Source organism: Micropterus dolomieu, linkage group LG17 (genome assembly GCF_021292245.1).
Source record: "Micropterus dolomieu isolate WLL.071019.BEF.003 ecotype Adirondacks linkage group LG17, ASM2129224v1, whole genome shotgun sequence".
NCBI lineage: Eukaryota > Metazoa > Chordata > Actinopteri > Centrarchiformes > Centrarchidae > Micropterus > Micropterus dolomieu.
In genome coordinates this window covers 3,710,147-3,727,256 of record NC_060166.1, presented here as the reverse complement: position 1 = coordinate 3,727,256, position 17,110 = coordinate 3,710,147, and the positions used below count along the sequence as shown (strand labels likewise).

The following is a 17,110-nucleotide window of genomic DNA, read 5'->3' as shown; positions in this document are numbered from 1 at the left end:
GGTGAACTACTCGAGATAACTGAAACTCGTTACGTTGAAATTCAACTATGGTGCTTTGTCGGGAGAAGCTGTGAATTCAACCAACGTTTAGTCAATAATATGTCATTTGTTAGGCTATGAGAAGAGGATAGGTCCGCTAGCCACTAGGCTGATTTCAGCAGAGTAAAATGCCATAGGCTTAAGCTAATAATGGTGAATAGCAAGTTATAGCCATTTTAACCATGTCATCTTGGCTAGAGCTGAATATGCCACAGCCTGGCTGAGAGGTTTACTCCAAACAGGCCATTCTCTGCACAAATCTATAGCACTTTTACAAAATAATAAGGGAAATGCAGGCTTTCTTAATGCCAAGCTATTAAGCTTTTAATCAGATTTTGATTGCTTTACAATAGAGCCCGATCGATTTATCGTTATGCAGATATTATTGGCAGATATAAGCTAATTGCAGATAAATTGGCATAAGCGTTTATAAAGGCCGATTTATGAATATAAAAGAAGGACTGATCCTTCACTCATGAGTGTTGCATAGTTTGCCCACCAGAGGGCTCTCTGTAGCCCCTGTTGATAAAAGAAAACAATCAGCTGACCAGAGTCTACCAGAGCATGCAGAAGCATGCAGTGAGTTAGTCTTTTGTGCCCTCATCACTTCTCCTCTCCTGAAAAAATTCATGACCATACTTGCTAACCCTCCCGTTTTTCATTGCCCTGTTACCTCCCGGGTCATAGCAGTATGTTAAATGTTACAGTAGTTGATTAATGGAGGCTATGCTGCTAATAAACGTGATCGTAGATTTATTACTAAAAAACAGTTTGGCAGTTCTAGCAAACAGTCATGTAACATCACTTACAGCAGCTAACACTGCTAAATTAGCCACAAAGCTAATGCCATGTTTATCAGTGGAAAAGCATTAATGTTGACGAACAATTAAACTATAGTGTTTAACTTATAGTATAATATATCTGCTAGACCGAGCCCGACCAATATAGGTTTTTGGAGGCCGATGCCGATTTATGTGCAGATATTTCGATTCTGAGAATGATTTGGATAGTAGACCCCTTTACTGTATAAACTACACTTAAGGGGCTTTTCACACATGAACATATGCATATTTGCCACTATATTATTATGGCATTACTACCTACAGCACAAACTATACTGAAGGCTAGTTCAAATTCGCAAATAAAATGCCCTCGTTGTAAGAACATGCCGAGAGGAAAGGAGGAGAAGACAGCAAGCAATCCTTCTGCACCTCCGTTTCAGGAGAAACCAAAGATGTATGTGGCAGTGTGCTTCTATAGTGTCTGTTTGAAAAGATGATCTGTCACGGGAGATTTATAATTGTGTCCTTATTTCAATGCATTTCTCCGTGCATTTGTTTGTTTCGGGTTTACACGTCAACCGCCAAACTTCCTGTAAATAGTTTGAGAGTCCGAACCATCCAGAAAATGCTTTCACACCAGAAACTAACCGAACCATGGTTCAGTTTGACCCGGACCGAGACTAGCTCTTTTCGTTGGACCAAATTTCGTCTGTTTGGTCCGGACCGTGGTCCGTGGGAGGTTTCACACCTGCAATTTTGGTTCGGACCAAACCAGGTAGGTGTGAAAGCCCCCTTAGATCAGGCTGTTCTGTATGTGGGCTATAACACCTTTTCCTAAATGGATTAAATTAATAACATAGATTACAGTGTCAACAACTTAACATGTAAACAATTGCACATCAATAAATATTTGCTGCTAGAAGGTGCAACATTTCAGCCATCTGTAAGAGAGAGACAGAATAAGCATGTGTATTTCACTTTACACAAAATCTGCCATAATTTGTAATGTAGTATATTCACATCTAGCTTATGTCTTTACCAGCACTCTTACCAAAGCTACGAGAAACCATTTCTCAACCCCCATCTGTCTAAATCATGCCATCTATGACACAGTGACCTGCTGTCGAATGCATCTAATACTACATGACTGTCTACAACGAGGACCTGCAACTTTGACATGTCATTTAACTATAACTAGTCGGGGTCTTCTGGCCTGGCCTGAGTGGCATTGCCTCCTAGGTGTGGGCGGACCTTCAGGTCTGGGCCCTAGGGGCCGTTCTGTCCCTGGACAGGGTCCTTGCCACTCCGGACCTGCTCCCTTGTGGGGGGGGGGGGGGGGGGGGTTGTGCCAGCTCCGATAACCTGGTGGTGCTTGGAGTGCTCCTGATTGTGTGGGAACGGTGAGGTGGAGGGGTGGCAGTGGGGCTGCTGGAGGGGCCCCGGCGAGGGTGGGAGATTGTTGGGCTCTGGTCCCAGTGGGGAGGACCATTCTAGCCTCCCTATGATCTCCTTAACCCCCCAGTCATGTCTCACTACATAGACCCTTAGGACTCTGGGGGGCGGGCAGGCTGCAGGGCGGTGGGGGGGGGGGGCTCCATTATTGCAGCCTCGCCCTTCTTCCTCCCCCACTGGCCGCCCCTCAATTTTAATTACACATTAGACACAGAGGTCTTGGGGGGTAGGAGGGCCACGATGGGAGGCTCCACTACCTGACAGTTGTGGGGTGCCTGTGTCACAACTACCCTCCTATTTTAACTGCACCTTAGTTACCACACACCTTATCTTTACTCCACCATGCAACACTTCACAATCCATGACATACATCCAACACAAAACCATACATTTACAGAGGCAGGCAGAGGGGTTGAAGGAGTGGGGGGATTCTCGTTAGCCTCGTGTCCTGCCCCTGGAGCCCCGGGGCGTCAGGGGTGTTAGTGGGGTTGGGGGGGCCCGCTCTGGACCTAGGGGTCTGGGGACTCGGGCTTCTGGCTTTTGCTCATTTCTGGGCGGGTGGTGTGATCCTGGGCCTGGGGGCCTGTTGTCTCCTCTCCTGGGCCCTCTTCGGCAGGGGAGGGGCTGCCACTGCTTCCCCCTGCCAGCTCTCTCACAGTGGGGGCATTCGAGAGTCTCTGGGGCACATGGCCGGTGTCGTCTGGGTGGGTTTTGGCGCCCGGGGACGAGACCGGCCTCGGGTTTTACGGGGACTCGGGGGCTGCTGGCTCTGCCTGCACTCTGGGGAGGGATGCCTCTGGCTGGGCTGGGGGACTGTTGGCCTGGTTCTCCCGCGTTATTGCTCCCTGGCGGCGGGGAGCTTCCCGGCACGGCTTTCTGCTGTTCTTCCTCGCGGCAGAGCGCAGCTTCCCCCGGGACATGCAGTGTTGTTGAGCTGCAGCAGGCCTTTTGGTGGGCAAACTATGCAACACCCATAACATGAGTGAAGGATCTGAGGCTCTGTTTCTTTTTTAATAGTCATATAGACATATAAACATGAGCCGAAAAAGTATCTAACACAGCTTCCTGCCGGACAAAGTTCTCTAGCTCCTCTTGTGTGCAATTTTAGTGTGAAATCTCAAAGTTGCAGGTCGTCGTTGTAGGCAGTCATATAGCATCAGATGCATTCAACAGCAGCATTTCCTCTGGGTCACTGTATCATAGATGGCATGTTTTAGAGCCAGATCGTGGTTGAAAATGGTTTCTCGTAGCTTTGACAACTTTTTGTTGAAAAAGTGATGGGAACGCAGGGGCTCAGATTAGGGGTTTGACATACACTTAGCTCAGGAAAAACGATACTGGGTTCACAAGAACAAGATGAGAAGAAGATTGTACACTGTTTTGATGAAATGTTTAATGTGGAAATATATGAAATGCATTTCCTGAATTCTGGTAACATTTTCTGCCACCACCTATAACGAGGGCTTGAAGTGGAAAATATAGATGCTGGTACTTATGGCTGGGCAATGGAGCAAAAAATGTTTTGGTTATTCTCATGATAAATGTCAAATCATTATTTCTTTCAAGTTTAAAGGCAAAGTTTTGCTCCTGAGTGCATGCTGCAGAAACCAGATGGTTAAATGTGGTTTTAAACTATTTTTAGGGTCAGAACAAACACTTGATGCCAAACTGTGGATCACTTAACAAATCAGGTAAAACATTCAAAACAATTATGAAGTAAAACCTTTTTTTCAGTCCCTTTTCCTCAACAAAATAAATATCTTAATAGAAAAATTAAGTGCTGATTTGTTTGTGATTCAAATGAATTAAATCAAACATTTATTAAACATTTGTAATACTGTTACTGAGGAAAATTATATTGCTTTAATTATCATTTTTGGTTTATTGCCCAGCCCTACTGGTACTCCTAAAGCTGCACTCACACCGAAAGCGAATTTCATATTCTCCACGCTTTACTGGCGTGAGTTTGACCGCTGGACATTTTGAGTGTTCACACACGTTTTAAGCAAATAAACACAGCACATACTACTGCTATATGAAAGTAAACCTTTTGGTGCGATTTCTTTGCAATAAACGGATCAAACTGATGCCGAAATAACTACAATAGGATGCCGTTTTTTTAGACATATTCATGCTTTGTCAGGTCTGTCAGCAAGACAGCAGGACGACAACTTTTAAAATGTTTGTTTTCTGAATGGAATTCGGATCGATCAGGGCTATGCTATGCTAACCTGTTCACAGTAAAGTACAACGACAGCTGGAATAAAGTTACAGACACATTTTCTGAACTCACCAGGTAGTTCAACTTCCTCGCTTTCTTTTCTCCCAAGTAATGTCCAGCTTTGACTGGTTTTGAAATAAATATGAAGTAGTCCAGCAGAACTCCGGTGCCATGAACCAGCAAATGAATTCGCGTCTCTGCATTGACTTTGTATGTAAGCCGCCCAAAACGCTGAATTCGCTTTCGGTGTGAATGCACCTTTATTCACATGGGTGCAGCCGGTACTAGGGCTAAATTGTTTCTTTATAATTTCAGAGAATAGCATACTCTAAAGTAGGGCTGTGCAATATGACAATATCTATCGTTTCAATATATAAAAATGAAATTAGGGCAGTAACTAATGACTGTTTTGTTAGTCAATTAATCTATCGATTATTGAAACGAATAATCGACTATTCATATTATGAATTGCAAAATTAGACAATGCCTCTCGTTTAGCTATCAGCTTTTAAATTAAACCTGAGGTTGTTTTAGGCATGTGCTAATTAATAGTCAAGACAATAAAATAAATAAATACTGCTTTCATAAATACATCTTTTAATGAACGTTTCTACTGCAGCAAAAGAAAGTTCCACTGAAATCAAGTCCTGATCGGAGCAGCTTATCTGCTGTTTAGTGACGGAGCAGTTTACACGCCGGTACTGCAACACACTGGGACAAACTGACACTACATTAATATACAAAGAAAAGAATAACGTCAAGCATTACATTTGCCGAATTTACAAGAGGGGATCAATAATGATTTTATAGTAGACAACTTTTCCCAACATTTGTATAGTTTCCGCTAACTCAACAGCTCACAAAACTCTCTGGGGCGGAAACGTCGCCATGAGCGATACATCGTTTATGAAGTTAGGGCACATCTGGAATGTGAATGGGGCCGGTGTGTATCATAATTATGTGCTACTCTCAGCGCCATTAACAATCAATTAATTGACCAAGGGAAACTGTACAGAAAACGTTACAACTCATAACGTGAAGTAACATGGCTTTAACGTGAAGCTAGCTGGTTAACTAGCTTACCGACACGAGTCTTCACCATCATCCACAGAGCCACAAGGTTACACGCCTCCTCTTCAGATGCTCCGGTGTTTCCAGGAAAGCTCAGCTTTGCATACGCTGCAGTTCACAACCTTTTTGGTCGAGTCAAGAGTGAAATGCTCCCACACTTTGGAGGTTTTAGGTTGTGAAGGTGTTACTACCAGCGCTGATGATGTGTTGTTTTAGTAACTTTACTGTTCACATCACTTTACTCCCTTAAGCTGACGGTGTCGTTATTTTTTTGGCATATCGCACAGCCCTACTATAAAGCTTATCACTAGTATAATATTAATTCCAGTTGTACAGCAGTTTCATTTCTGTGGGTTTTCATTTATTAAATCCTTGTGTAAGAAAAATTATCTACATGGTACTTACTCTAATTAACGATGAGTTCAACATTATAAAGGTTTGCTGTAGTGCATCAAACTTAATGTCCCGCCCCATCCAGGTTGTGATTGGTCGGTTCACGAAAAGTTACTCTGACAGCAACTTTCTGCACACAGCTGCATGAAAGGCACCCAAGCTTCTACCTGCTCAGTCTCTGCCGACAGAGATTAGCAGACAGGTGAGAATGTTAGTGTGTGTGTGTGTGTGTGTGTGTGTGTGTGTGTGTGTGTGTGTGTGTGTGTGTGTGTGTGTGTGTGTGTGTGTGTGAGTGAGTGAGTGAGTGAGTGAGTGAGTGAGTGAGTGAGTGAGTGCACTCCGTTTATTTATTCTCATAGCTAGGCTAAATAAGTGATTATTACCAAAACTGTTTTTCACTTTGTTAAGACAAGCCTAGCAGACCCAAGTGCAGGACTAAGAAAGAAGGAGTTAGATAAAAGAGGAATATTAATTGCAGGAATAGAATATTGGATATTGAGCAGGTGAAGAGCGAGGCAGAGTGAAAATAGATGCATGCCGAACCTGGTTGGTGGCTGATGTACAGAGCAGGGGGAACCGTAGCTGAGAGTCCAGAGTGAGAAACTCTGATCCGAGCAGGTCCAGAGCAGAATCTGAGAATAGTTTAGGGTCCAGGCGGAGAGCAGACGGGATGAGTGGAAGTATTTCCGGTAGCGGAACTAAATCTAACACGTTACTATGCATAATTCACTTTTAACTTTTATTATAGCGACTAAATGCTCTTCTTCTACAATCGGCCTAATATAATGATTTAAATGCGTTCATTATGTTGTTGTTTGTTTGTTTCCAGCCTACAGTTTACGGATTCATTTTAAAATGTAGGAAATTTTACTGTTTTGATCTGTAATGAAATTAAGCAATTGTAAAATTAATAAACGCCATAACTTCCACACTACTGCTGTCATCACTCAGTTTAAAGTGTTCTCACACAGCTGAGGGCTTCGTTTTGTTTTCCCGTTGATATGAACTGGAGCGTTACGTTCACTGCTGTTGGGTGAGGTCAGGTGTGCAAAAAAAAAGTCTCAATAATCGAATCTCAAAATTGAAAATTGAATGTGTACCCAACGGTCGAATATTCGGGTTCAGTCCTACTTAGCACGTAAACATAAAAAAGCGTCTGTACACGTTGACCTTCTGAATGACACCTTAATTGACACAATAAAAACTTCAATGCCCTGTCCACGGCCTACAGTAGCCAATGAGTGTCCATGTATTCAGGAAGTTCCAGTCCCCTTTCTTTCGTATGCACCGACAGAGACACCGAGCCACCAACTGCACAGAGGAAGACTGGCGTTTCACACACACACACATCATGCGATATATTATTATTATATTGTTGAAAACAAGAAACGCCTAGCGCTGGATTTCTGACACAGCGCCGGAGAACTTTAAGCCCTGTAGATATATGAAAGAGGTGGTATTATGCTCTTTTTCAGGTTCCAAATCTTATTTAGTGGTTGTACCAGAACAGCTTTACATGGTTTCATTTTCAAAAAACACCATATTTTTTTGTGATACTGCACATTGCTACAGCTCCTCTTTTCACCCTGTGTTGAAGGCTTCGTTTTAGCTATGGAGTGATACATCTTGTCTGTAAATTATCTTTGTTGGGAGTTGTACATGCACAGTTCCTAGTTATGGACTACTAGCCAATCAGAAGCAGAGAAAGGCAGGTCAGCGAAAAGACGGTAAACAGCTTCGATTAAGCTGTAGGCTACATGTTGGCAATTTGGACTGAAGCGAGAGTTTCAGAGTGGTGAGTTATTAATCTGTAACAAAAGTATCTTTCATCCATAAAGTTTTAACTGAGCTCTGTCTCTACATCACAGTAACTTCCTGTCCACTGACTGACTAGCTAGTGTTTGGAAGGGAGAGGAGAGGTGTGCTGCAGCTCACTGTTTTTCCACCGCTGTTTTTGAGGGCGTGTCGGATTAGTCTCTCAGCGAGCATTATGAAAGAGAAGTAAAGGCTGGACTACAAACGAGCTGTTTTCAGGCAGTTCAGAGCAGAGCTTTCTGTGGGAGATGGGAACTCCCTTTGGGCTGGACTTTGGGCTTTTTCACTATGCAAACCTAGTACATGCACAAAAAAAGATATATAACTCAATAAAGGAGAGGGAAAAAGCCAAAAACCATAATACCACCTCTTTTAAATTGTATTTACTTAATTATTCAGTAAAACCATATGTTATTGTGACTTGGCCACTGAGATAACATGTAAGCTAAAATGTAAGCCAAGACTGTAACACTGTCACTGTTTCCGTACCACTGTCCATTATAAACCACATAATAAATCAAGTTTACAAAGGTGTTTTTCAACATTAATTCTGTCTGTGATTATGGAGCATCGCCAAAACTGCCCACCAGTAATAAATACTTTGATAGCAGTACCGAAATAGATCTCAGTCATGACAGCAACAGTTAGTCAAATAATCACTTCCTCTTTAGTGGTTTTGCCTACAAAATAAAAGTGGGAGAGTGTTTTTTGCAGCAAGGCTTTCTGAACGACAATAAAAAGAGTTTGTAGCCTGCTTGGCACACTTCTCAAAGAGCTGGCAGAAAACGTGATTCCCCTAAATGTCCTCTCCCTGGAGATACTGGGAAAATGTAAATGTTCTGTACTTGTATAGCGCCTTTCTAGTCTTTTCGACCACTCAAAGCGCTTTTACACTACATCTGCATTCACCAGTCACACATATTCATACACGGAGCCTAAGCTCAAACAGAAACTAACATTCTCACACATTCACACTGGTGGAACAGCCACCAAGGGCAATTTGGGGTTCAGTATCTTGCCCAAGACACTTCAACATGCAGCCTGGGAGGAGCCGGGGATTGAACCGCCGACCTTCCGATTAATGGGCAACCCGCCACAGCTGTAGTTTGATGGATGCAGGTGAAATGCAACACTGCAGCACATGCTGTATTGTGAGAGACAGTTGCTTCATAATTAATTTTTTGAAGAGGGAAATTTTTTTCCCCCTGACATGGGATCAAACACGCAACCTTCTAGGTGAGAGTCCTGCCCTTTACTGACTGAGCTAACAGAACATCATAACAAATGGTTTACACATTATGTCTTATATTCTCACCCACCATCTAATGGATTAAAACATTGCTCCGATGCAAAACTTATTTGCCAACACCTGCTGTATATTACTACATTTTGTGCTTTGAACATACATATTCAATGTAGTGATGAGCGTCTACACTGCCAGAATTCTACAAGAAGAAGTGACGAAACGTGCTCTATAGTGCTGTTTGTCCGTTTTCAACTACTGTAGAAACATGATGGCGCAACATGGCAACGTTCATGGATAGAAGAAATGGCTCATTCTAATGTAATAAAAACATAATGGTTAATTATGTGAGGTCTTTTTACACCACTGAAAACATAGGCCTAGTTATGGATCTTCAGTGTTTTCCACAGAACAAGCAGCTATGTAGGTGCTAACCTCCACAACCCAGCTGTATTCTATTGTTAATATAGCTCCCCTTATTAGCTAGGCTGCTTACATGCTTGCTAATAACTTTTTTGAAGGTGGGTCTACACTGACAGTGTTGTGTTGAACAGATTTTTGCCGCGGTATTCCTGATACGAACCATTCAATTCACAGACGGGTCTGCTGTCAATGGGTTTACAAGAGAGACGGGGAGAGAGACTTGTTTAATGAAATGTATGGGGCTGATTGTTCTTATGTTGTATGTATGATGCTTTGGCAATATTGTTGTCACACTCATGCCAATAAAGCTAATTTGAATTGAATTGACAGAGAGCATGGAGGTGCTGAGCAAATATGCACTGCACACAGCTCTGCAATCAGATACAATTTTACCGTTAAAAAAAAATCAAATCGGAATGTGGGTCAGCAATGATAATATGATTGGCAAATAAATCAATGTCTGGGAAACACTTATTTTGCATTTCTGTCAGTAGAAATATTCCCCACTGGACCTTTAATATTCATTAGTAGTAGTACTCTAGCAGTAGTACTACTTATTTATCAAAACTTTAATAGGCTACATTTTGTACTTTTGTTCAAAGTACTATTTACAATAATAAAAGTTTCTTTTTAAACTGCATTATTGTTATGTCATGGTGTCTTGCTATGGTCTCAACATAGCAAATGTTAGGGATAATCTTTGTCTGTGATGTGTTAAAATAAGGAGAAAAAAAAGTACCTGCCAAAATATCGGCATATCGGATTTTAAACATCCTCAAATATCAAAATCAGTATCAGAGTTATCGGTCAGGCACTAGGCCAACTACTACTAATTTTAACGAAGACCAACTTTAGGCTATGCATGCTTTGTGTTGATGCTTTTTAGTAATCAAATTAATAGACAGATTGTTTCAGCCCTAACAATAAATCCAATTTTGCAAAGGGGATGAAGTATAAAGGTGTTTTTTAAGGAGAAAGTAGATCCTTCAGATCCATCCACGTGGAAGCATGTTGAAAGAAGGTGTCCAATACGTCTTCATGTACAGAAAAAAAATAGCTCAACCCAGGTCACTTCATGTATTGGATTACATCAGATGACCGGTGTACCTAATAATGCAGTAACTCTGTATATTATACAAACAATTTTAAAACATACATCTGCAGTTTCTAAACATTAAACAGTCTGCCACCTTCTTTATTTGAATAAATCTGATTTAGTGTACATTCACCCTTTTACAATCACTCCAACCTGAAACTAAACTGCTCTGGGGGAAGGATGGTGCCTTAGATCTGCAGAGGGATATATCAAATTACAAAGTCAGACATCTGAAATCCAAAATGAAAAAATGACGAGGACACTCAATAACTGAAAAATGTGGTGCTCATGTAAATAAAGCAATGAAACAGCATTACCAATTTTTTTTTCTTCCAAAAACTGTGTACAGAGGACAATCAAAAGTCTGCAGCAGGTGGCAGGCATTGTCCGATTGGTCATGGCAGATCTCAAATGGGACAGGACGCTGGAACACTGGAACCAGCAACTTTACAACAGGTCAGCCCAGAGACGTGGCAACTGGGACAGCCTTGTTATTTTCTGCAATCACCACTGGGCAGGGTTAAAGACCTGACCCACGGCTTTTCAGGTTCAGCCAAGCATCCCAGCACCGTCAGCCAGTAGGGGGGCCGTGGTCTGAGGGGGCCGTGATCCCAGGAGCTGCTTTTTCCCCCCATTGTGTTTTTCTATGCGATGACACAAATCCGAGCACTGATGCACTTACTCATTCACCATCACCATTTAAAGCACCCCCCCAAGTGTATTTTGACATTTCTATGATATTTCATATTTTTCTGAGTCATTTCCTTACAATGTTGATTACCCACATAGTGGGTGGTGACATTACTATGACTAGTAATTCCATTAATCATACGTCATTCTCCAAGCTTGCGCAGGCGCACTGTCATGCCTCGTTAAAAAACTGTCACACCGTCACGCCTCATTAAGTCAAAGCATCAAACTGTTAACATCGTCGTGAGCTAGCTAACCAATTTATCATGTAATTTACTTATTACTTACAGTAGGTATGTCTCTCTGTGTCTGATTGTTGGTTTGTCTTTCTAGTTTAGTGAGCTAAGTTAACTAAGTTGTAGTTAGCTAGCATAGTTATTTCAGAAAGTTAGCTAACAGAGGGTCTTATGTTATTTTTTAGTTTCCTCCTCTTGGTTTAGTGTGCTGTTCATTTTCATTATGGCATTTGTGCGTGCGGTGTTAGAGGACAGATGACAGAAAACGCGTCGCACTTTCACCTGCTACTGTCTTATATACAGTCTGCAACAGGCATTTTACCGACGGCCGTTTTACCAATACATCGGCGGAGGCACCCCCCACACCCTCGCTGTAAAGTAAGCACACTATAAAACAGGACCATCGACTGTATGATTGATAACAGCTGATACGCGCACATTAGTTTCTATCATGGGTAAGTAACAGCTACTCCTGCCAGACAGTAAAGTGTACTAAACTTTACAGTGTAGTGAACACAGCATATCATTAGTGAACACTCCAGCGGTCAGTTTTTGGTTGTCATGGTAATGTATTATGTCTGACTATTAACCACACCCCCATTCTCTGTTTGAGAAAGAACGTTCACCAAAAACGGCAGTTAAAACTGACTGGAGGGGGCTTTAATAGTGATGCCGTTATATAGCCTACTGCCTTTCAACGGTCTCTATACAAACCTCAAAGACAACAGATCGGACTAAAAACTACATTTGATTTGCTAGATTTCTTGTAGTTTCTTAGAAGTAAAATGAGGTCAAAAAAACAATCACAACTCAAAAATCTTCTTTCAATCTAGCCAGGAGTTTAGACACAAACAGCAACATTTGTGGGGCAGTCCCTATTGTACTGTAGGCTGACAGCAACTCCAACCCCTTCAGACCCCATAATAACTTCACCAAGAGAACAAGTCAAGTTCGTGAGATTCTTCATCACAAGGACAAGTGGACACTGAATAACAATTCTCATACACACCAAAAGGTATTCTAGCCACACCTGCCATTAAGTAGTAGTAGCAGTTAGGCCCCATCCACAGAGTTTTGAAACAAAAATTATCTCCGTCCACACCAGCGTTTTAGAGTTGATCTCCATCTACATTAAAACAACTGAAAATGCACATCCAGTGGCTGTTCACGTTCACTGGGCATGCGTGTGCTGGTGTAAACATGAAGTAGATGTAAATAATAAAGTAATGCAGATGAAGAATCAGACCAGATTTTTTTTTTGCATGGACCAATAACGAGCTGGCAACAAAAGTGATATAATTAAATATTCATACAAACCATCAAATTAAGAATAGACAACAAGAAAGTTGCAACAATAATGACACAGTCAATCCTGAAAGATTTACAGGAAATAGTCACAAAATTGGAACACATCAAATGTTGGTATTTCAACACAGCAACTTAAGCCACTTTCAGTTTTCTCAAAATCAAAGAGCCTTTTCAGCCACTCCTTACTTACACCATCTCCTGATCAAAAGCTGCTCAAACTGCAGATGTGATTGGTGCATCACCAAGCATTATTTCAATTAGGGATGGGTATCGCTACTCTGTAATTTTATGGTATTAACTGAAGCAGAATCGAAACGCCTCCAGTCAAGCCAGTAATTGATTTGATACTTTTTGTAACCACATCGCAGCAAACAAATTACAATTTGTATGGTTTTGCTCGCAGCCAAACATGCAAGCAACACACCGAAAGAAAGAAAAGCACAAAAGAAAGAAAAGCATGCCTTTTCCATTGTGATTTTCCGTGCATGATTTTAACAGCCGCTCACCTTCGGCTCAGGCATGTTCGTCACTGTTGCAAGTTTATCACCACAAACTTGGCTTTCCATTGGTTTCATCTTCTGGTGTCATTTAATACTTCTTTGTACATTTTTATTTATTTATTTATTTATTATGATTATTTATTTTATATCACTTGTCACTGATCAATCACTGCTTTCCATCACATCAATTAAACGCTTTTGTGACGCAGCAGCAATCAGCTGATTTTACTCACTGAGCCTCTGGCTGCAGCTGCTTCAGGTGTAGTTGGTTTGATTGGCAACCTCCCTTTTTGTGAATTTGAGAGTCTTTAGTGTAGTTTAGTGACTTGTTTAAACAGACTCCTTACTCGTTTTATAATTGTTACTGTCATTTTTGGAAGCAGGTTTGTGACTCACCTCTAAAGGAAAAAGCACTTGCTAGTTAACAAAATAATTTTCCGTTCAACACACGTATCTAAAAATTACCTTAATTTGTTTCCCATAACTTATTTGGTCACAAAACAATTTCTCTCCCCCTCTCTCATTCAAATAAATTTTCAAGCTTTCCCTGCATAATAATACCCGTGAGATTGAAATAATTAGAACGAGGAGCAATCTGATACACTTGCCATTACTTTTATTCACGTTATTTGAAACAAGAATAAAATAAAATAGATGACTTTGCTTGTCCATAACAACAATAAAAACAACAATAGGCTACCAATCAACTACTATAACTTCAACAGGTGGCATTTTATGCAAGGTATTGAATGAAGTACTCTATTGGTATCTGTATCACTTTAAGGGTACTAGTTTTGGTACCGGTATCATAAATGGTTTAACAATACCCAACCCTAATCTCAACACTAATAGTCAGCCATTTCTAAAACCTGGTGTCAGGTCCTATCAAAACCATAAGACTGTGTACCAAACAACTTTAAAGATTTCCATTCATCCATCAATTATCTGTCTGCTTATCCCTGCAGGGTGCCCAGGAGCAAATCCCAGCTGACACTGGGCGAGAAGCAGGGTATACACCTACGACCAACCCAGAGTCACCTGCCTGGATGTTTTTGGACTGTGCAAAGAAATCCACAGGGACATCATGCAAGCTCTACACAGGAAGGGCCAGCCGGCCAGGGAGTTCCGACCCAGGACTTCATTGCTGTGAGGCAAGTCTCAGTTCCTGGGCTTTTCTCACACAGCATTAACGTTACCTGCACACCCATGGTGCCATAACGTTTAATGTAATATTTAACTTAACGTACTTGGACTACAGAATGTGTGTCAAACTAACGAGTGCCTTTCCACGATTGAGAAAAGTTTTTTCCTTTAAAACAAAAGGGCACATTCCACTTTAAAGTTCCAAGTGTCCATGGTGGCTGTCTTAGAAAATTGTCGGGTCATTGGTAAACTGAAGGTTTACATCATTTACGTTTTTGTCTGCAGTCCGTGGCTCCAAATTTGTGGTAAAAGACAAAAGTTTGGATACTTACGTGTGGTTTAATCGGTGCTGTCCGCGTGCTAAGTAGCCATCGACTTAACGTTCCAGTGTTAACGTTAGCTAACGTCTCGACTGGTGTCTAGTGGACGTGAACGTTATTAAAAACCCTTCGATCGCTTTGCCTTTTCAACACAATGCCAATAAATCACTGCCTACCAAGTATCGGTTTCTGTATTGTGGCGAGGATTGCTGTGGCGCTGACGAGAAAAGTACCCTGGTTAGCTAACCCGTTAGTCGATTAGCTTAGCATACCTATATGCAATAGCTGGACCTACTAGCAAAGTTGCTAGCGCGCGCGCATCAACAGCAGTGGTACCAGATATTAGCTTCAACGTGATTTAGTGCGAACTGAGATAAAGCTCACAGTTTGGAGTGGAGTCATTTCACCCACACTAAGAGGCGGCCTCGGAGAGTTTCTGTGGCCCAGGCACAGCCGGAGGTCTCGGGTTCGATAAAGCTGGTTAGCAGTTTGCTACAGCGGAGCAAGCTAGCAGGCTAATGCTAACACCTTTGTTTTGCTTGGCTAACTGTAATTCATTTCATAAAGTGATATAAAAATAACGTTATTTTAGCAACATTTCGAAAGCATGTAGTTTCTCAGGCTACTGTTGTACTGTGGCACTTACTTGGAATAAAAACGTACTCCAGCTCGGTTCCATTGCAACACTGGCTAATATCTGCAGGAAACCTACAACCAATCTACAACAAAGCAGCTAAACATGGCAGTTCCAACTTCCTGCAACCCCCAGGGCTGAACCAAGTCCACTGGACTTCTCAAATAATCTGGTTTAAAATATTTCCAGTTCCAATACAAACCCATTCAAAGAGAGACTGCTGTATATATGTAAAATATTAAGTTTCACTATTAACACATAGTGGTCTTGCAATGCAGATAAATCTAATTAATGACACTAGCCTGTTTTCATAAACATAATGAATTACAGATATAAAAGGTCATACACCAATATAATCTCAATGTTCACTAAAATATGGTACTCATTTTTGTTTTAATAAATAATATAATATCTAACACACTTTCCACTTAGTGATGAAAGAAACAAATGAAAAAACAAAGAAATATAGGTTTCATCTTCAAACCTGCAAAAGAGCAGGTTTCATGTTTGTTTATGAAAAATTATAAAATTTACTTATAACTGGGGCACAGGCCCCACATCCCTCATGTAAATTTTTGATTTATTTTTGATTGAAGTGTATGAAAGGTGTTAGTATGTGCCTTCCCTTGCTTAGCCCATTAATATTGGTCATGTCAGACAGGGATTTGACCAGAGCATAAGCACACATATATGGGAGTCATTCTATAAAACGGGTGCCATTTGGTTCTGCAACGTTTGATGAGATGCATAAATTACCAACAATATCCCAAAGTGTGTTTCCAAAGCTTAAAGCTATTAATTCAAGTGTTCTTGTTAGCATGATACAATAAAAATACTATTCCTAAAGAATAACATACTATTTTTAATAGTTTTTCATTAGTACATGGCCAATTTCACATGTCCGTACTGACCAACAAGACATTTGCATCTACAATATTGCCAAATAATTTAAATATTTTTTTCAAACCATGATTGTTTTCAGGATTATATTTGTGTCCCTGTTTACATATGACATAAATAGATTTTTTTTTAAAACATTATTTTTAGTAAATATTTTATCATTTTTGTGCCTTGTTCTCTCAGTTTGACCCCGTCACAATAATTTGTTTTGTCCATAAAAAATGTACTGTTGCTTTAATTGACATCACAAAGAGGAAGTGACATCATTTGAGCTTTTAGAGCTGCCTAGAACAAAGGCAGGCATGTACTGACATTGATTTACATTGTTTATTTGTTAATTTTTTATGTTAGACAAAAAAAATAATTCTTCCTTTTTCACGATATTCTAATTTTCTGAGATGCACCTAAGATTATAGTATAGATAATTGCTCTCTTACAACAGCTGCTGTGAGGGAGGAGGCCTCTTTGCATTATATTAGGCCAAATGTACCGATCTCTTAGTAAGTCTGTATTATCAGCAGGCGTTCACAATAATAGCAACTTTGTTTTTTTTAATGTAAGTTCTCGATTACATTTCCAGTTTTAATGTACAGTATTCCCTCCCCTTGTTTTTAAAGTTTTCAAAAAGTTAAAATAATTTTTTCTAACCATTGTTAATGTTAATGTATTATTGGCTTTTGTATTAATAAAACCTATTTTTGATATCAAAACATCAGTGGACTTCTATATATATATATATATATATATCTCTTTATGTCATTAAGAGAGAGAACATGGCGCCACTCAGGGCAGCCGTGGTATTTTGATGCTCTCTGTTTGTTTTGTTTACGTTTGTTAACTTTTT

The 17,110-nt window shown here is 40.6% G+C and overlaps 1 protein-coding gene across 4 annotated transcripts in view; it reads right to left on the bottom strand.

Moving 5' to 3' along the window:
* Nucleotides 1–15,507, bottom strand: part of vezf1b (vascular endothelial zinc finger 1b) — a 28,384-nt gene extending 12,877 nt beyond the window's left edge. For 3 of the 4 annotated variants that reach the window (XM_046074372.1, XM_046074374.1, XM_046074375.1), the window contains exon 1: nucleotides 15,379–15,507. In XM_046074372.1, the coding sequence (XP_045930328.1) occupies nucleotides 15,379–15,411 (33 nt within the window). In that variant the 5' untranslated portion in view covers nucleotides 15,412–15,507. Of the gene's footprint in view, nucleotides 1–15,116; nucleotides 15,150–15,378 lie in introns of those variants that run through there. The other variant, XM_046074373.1, reaches the window with a different exon arrangement.
* Between the last annotated feature and the right edge of the window lie 1,603 nt (nucleotides 15,508–17,110).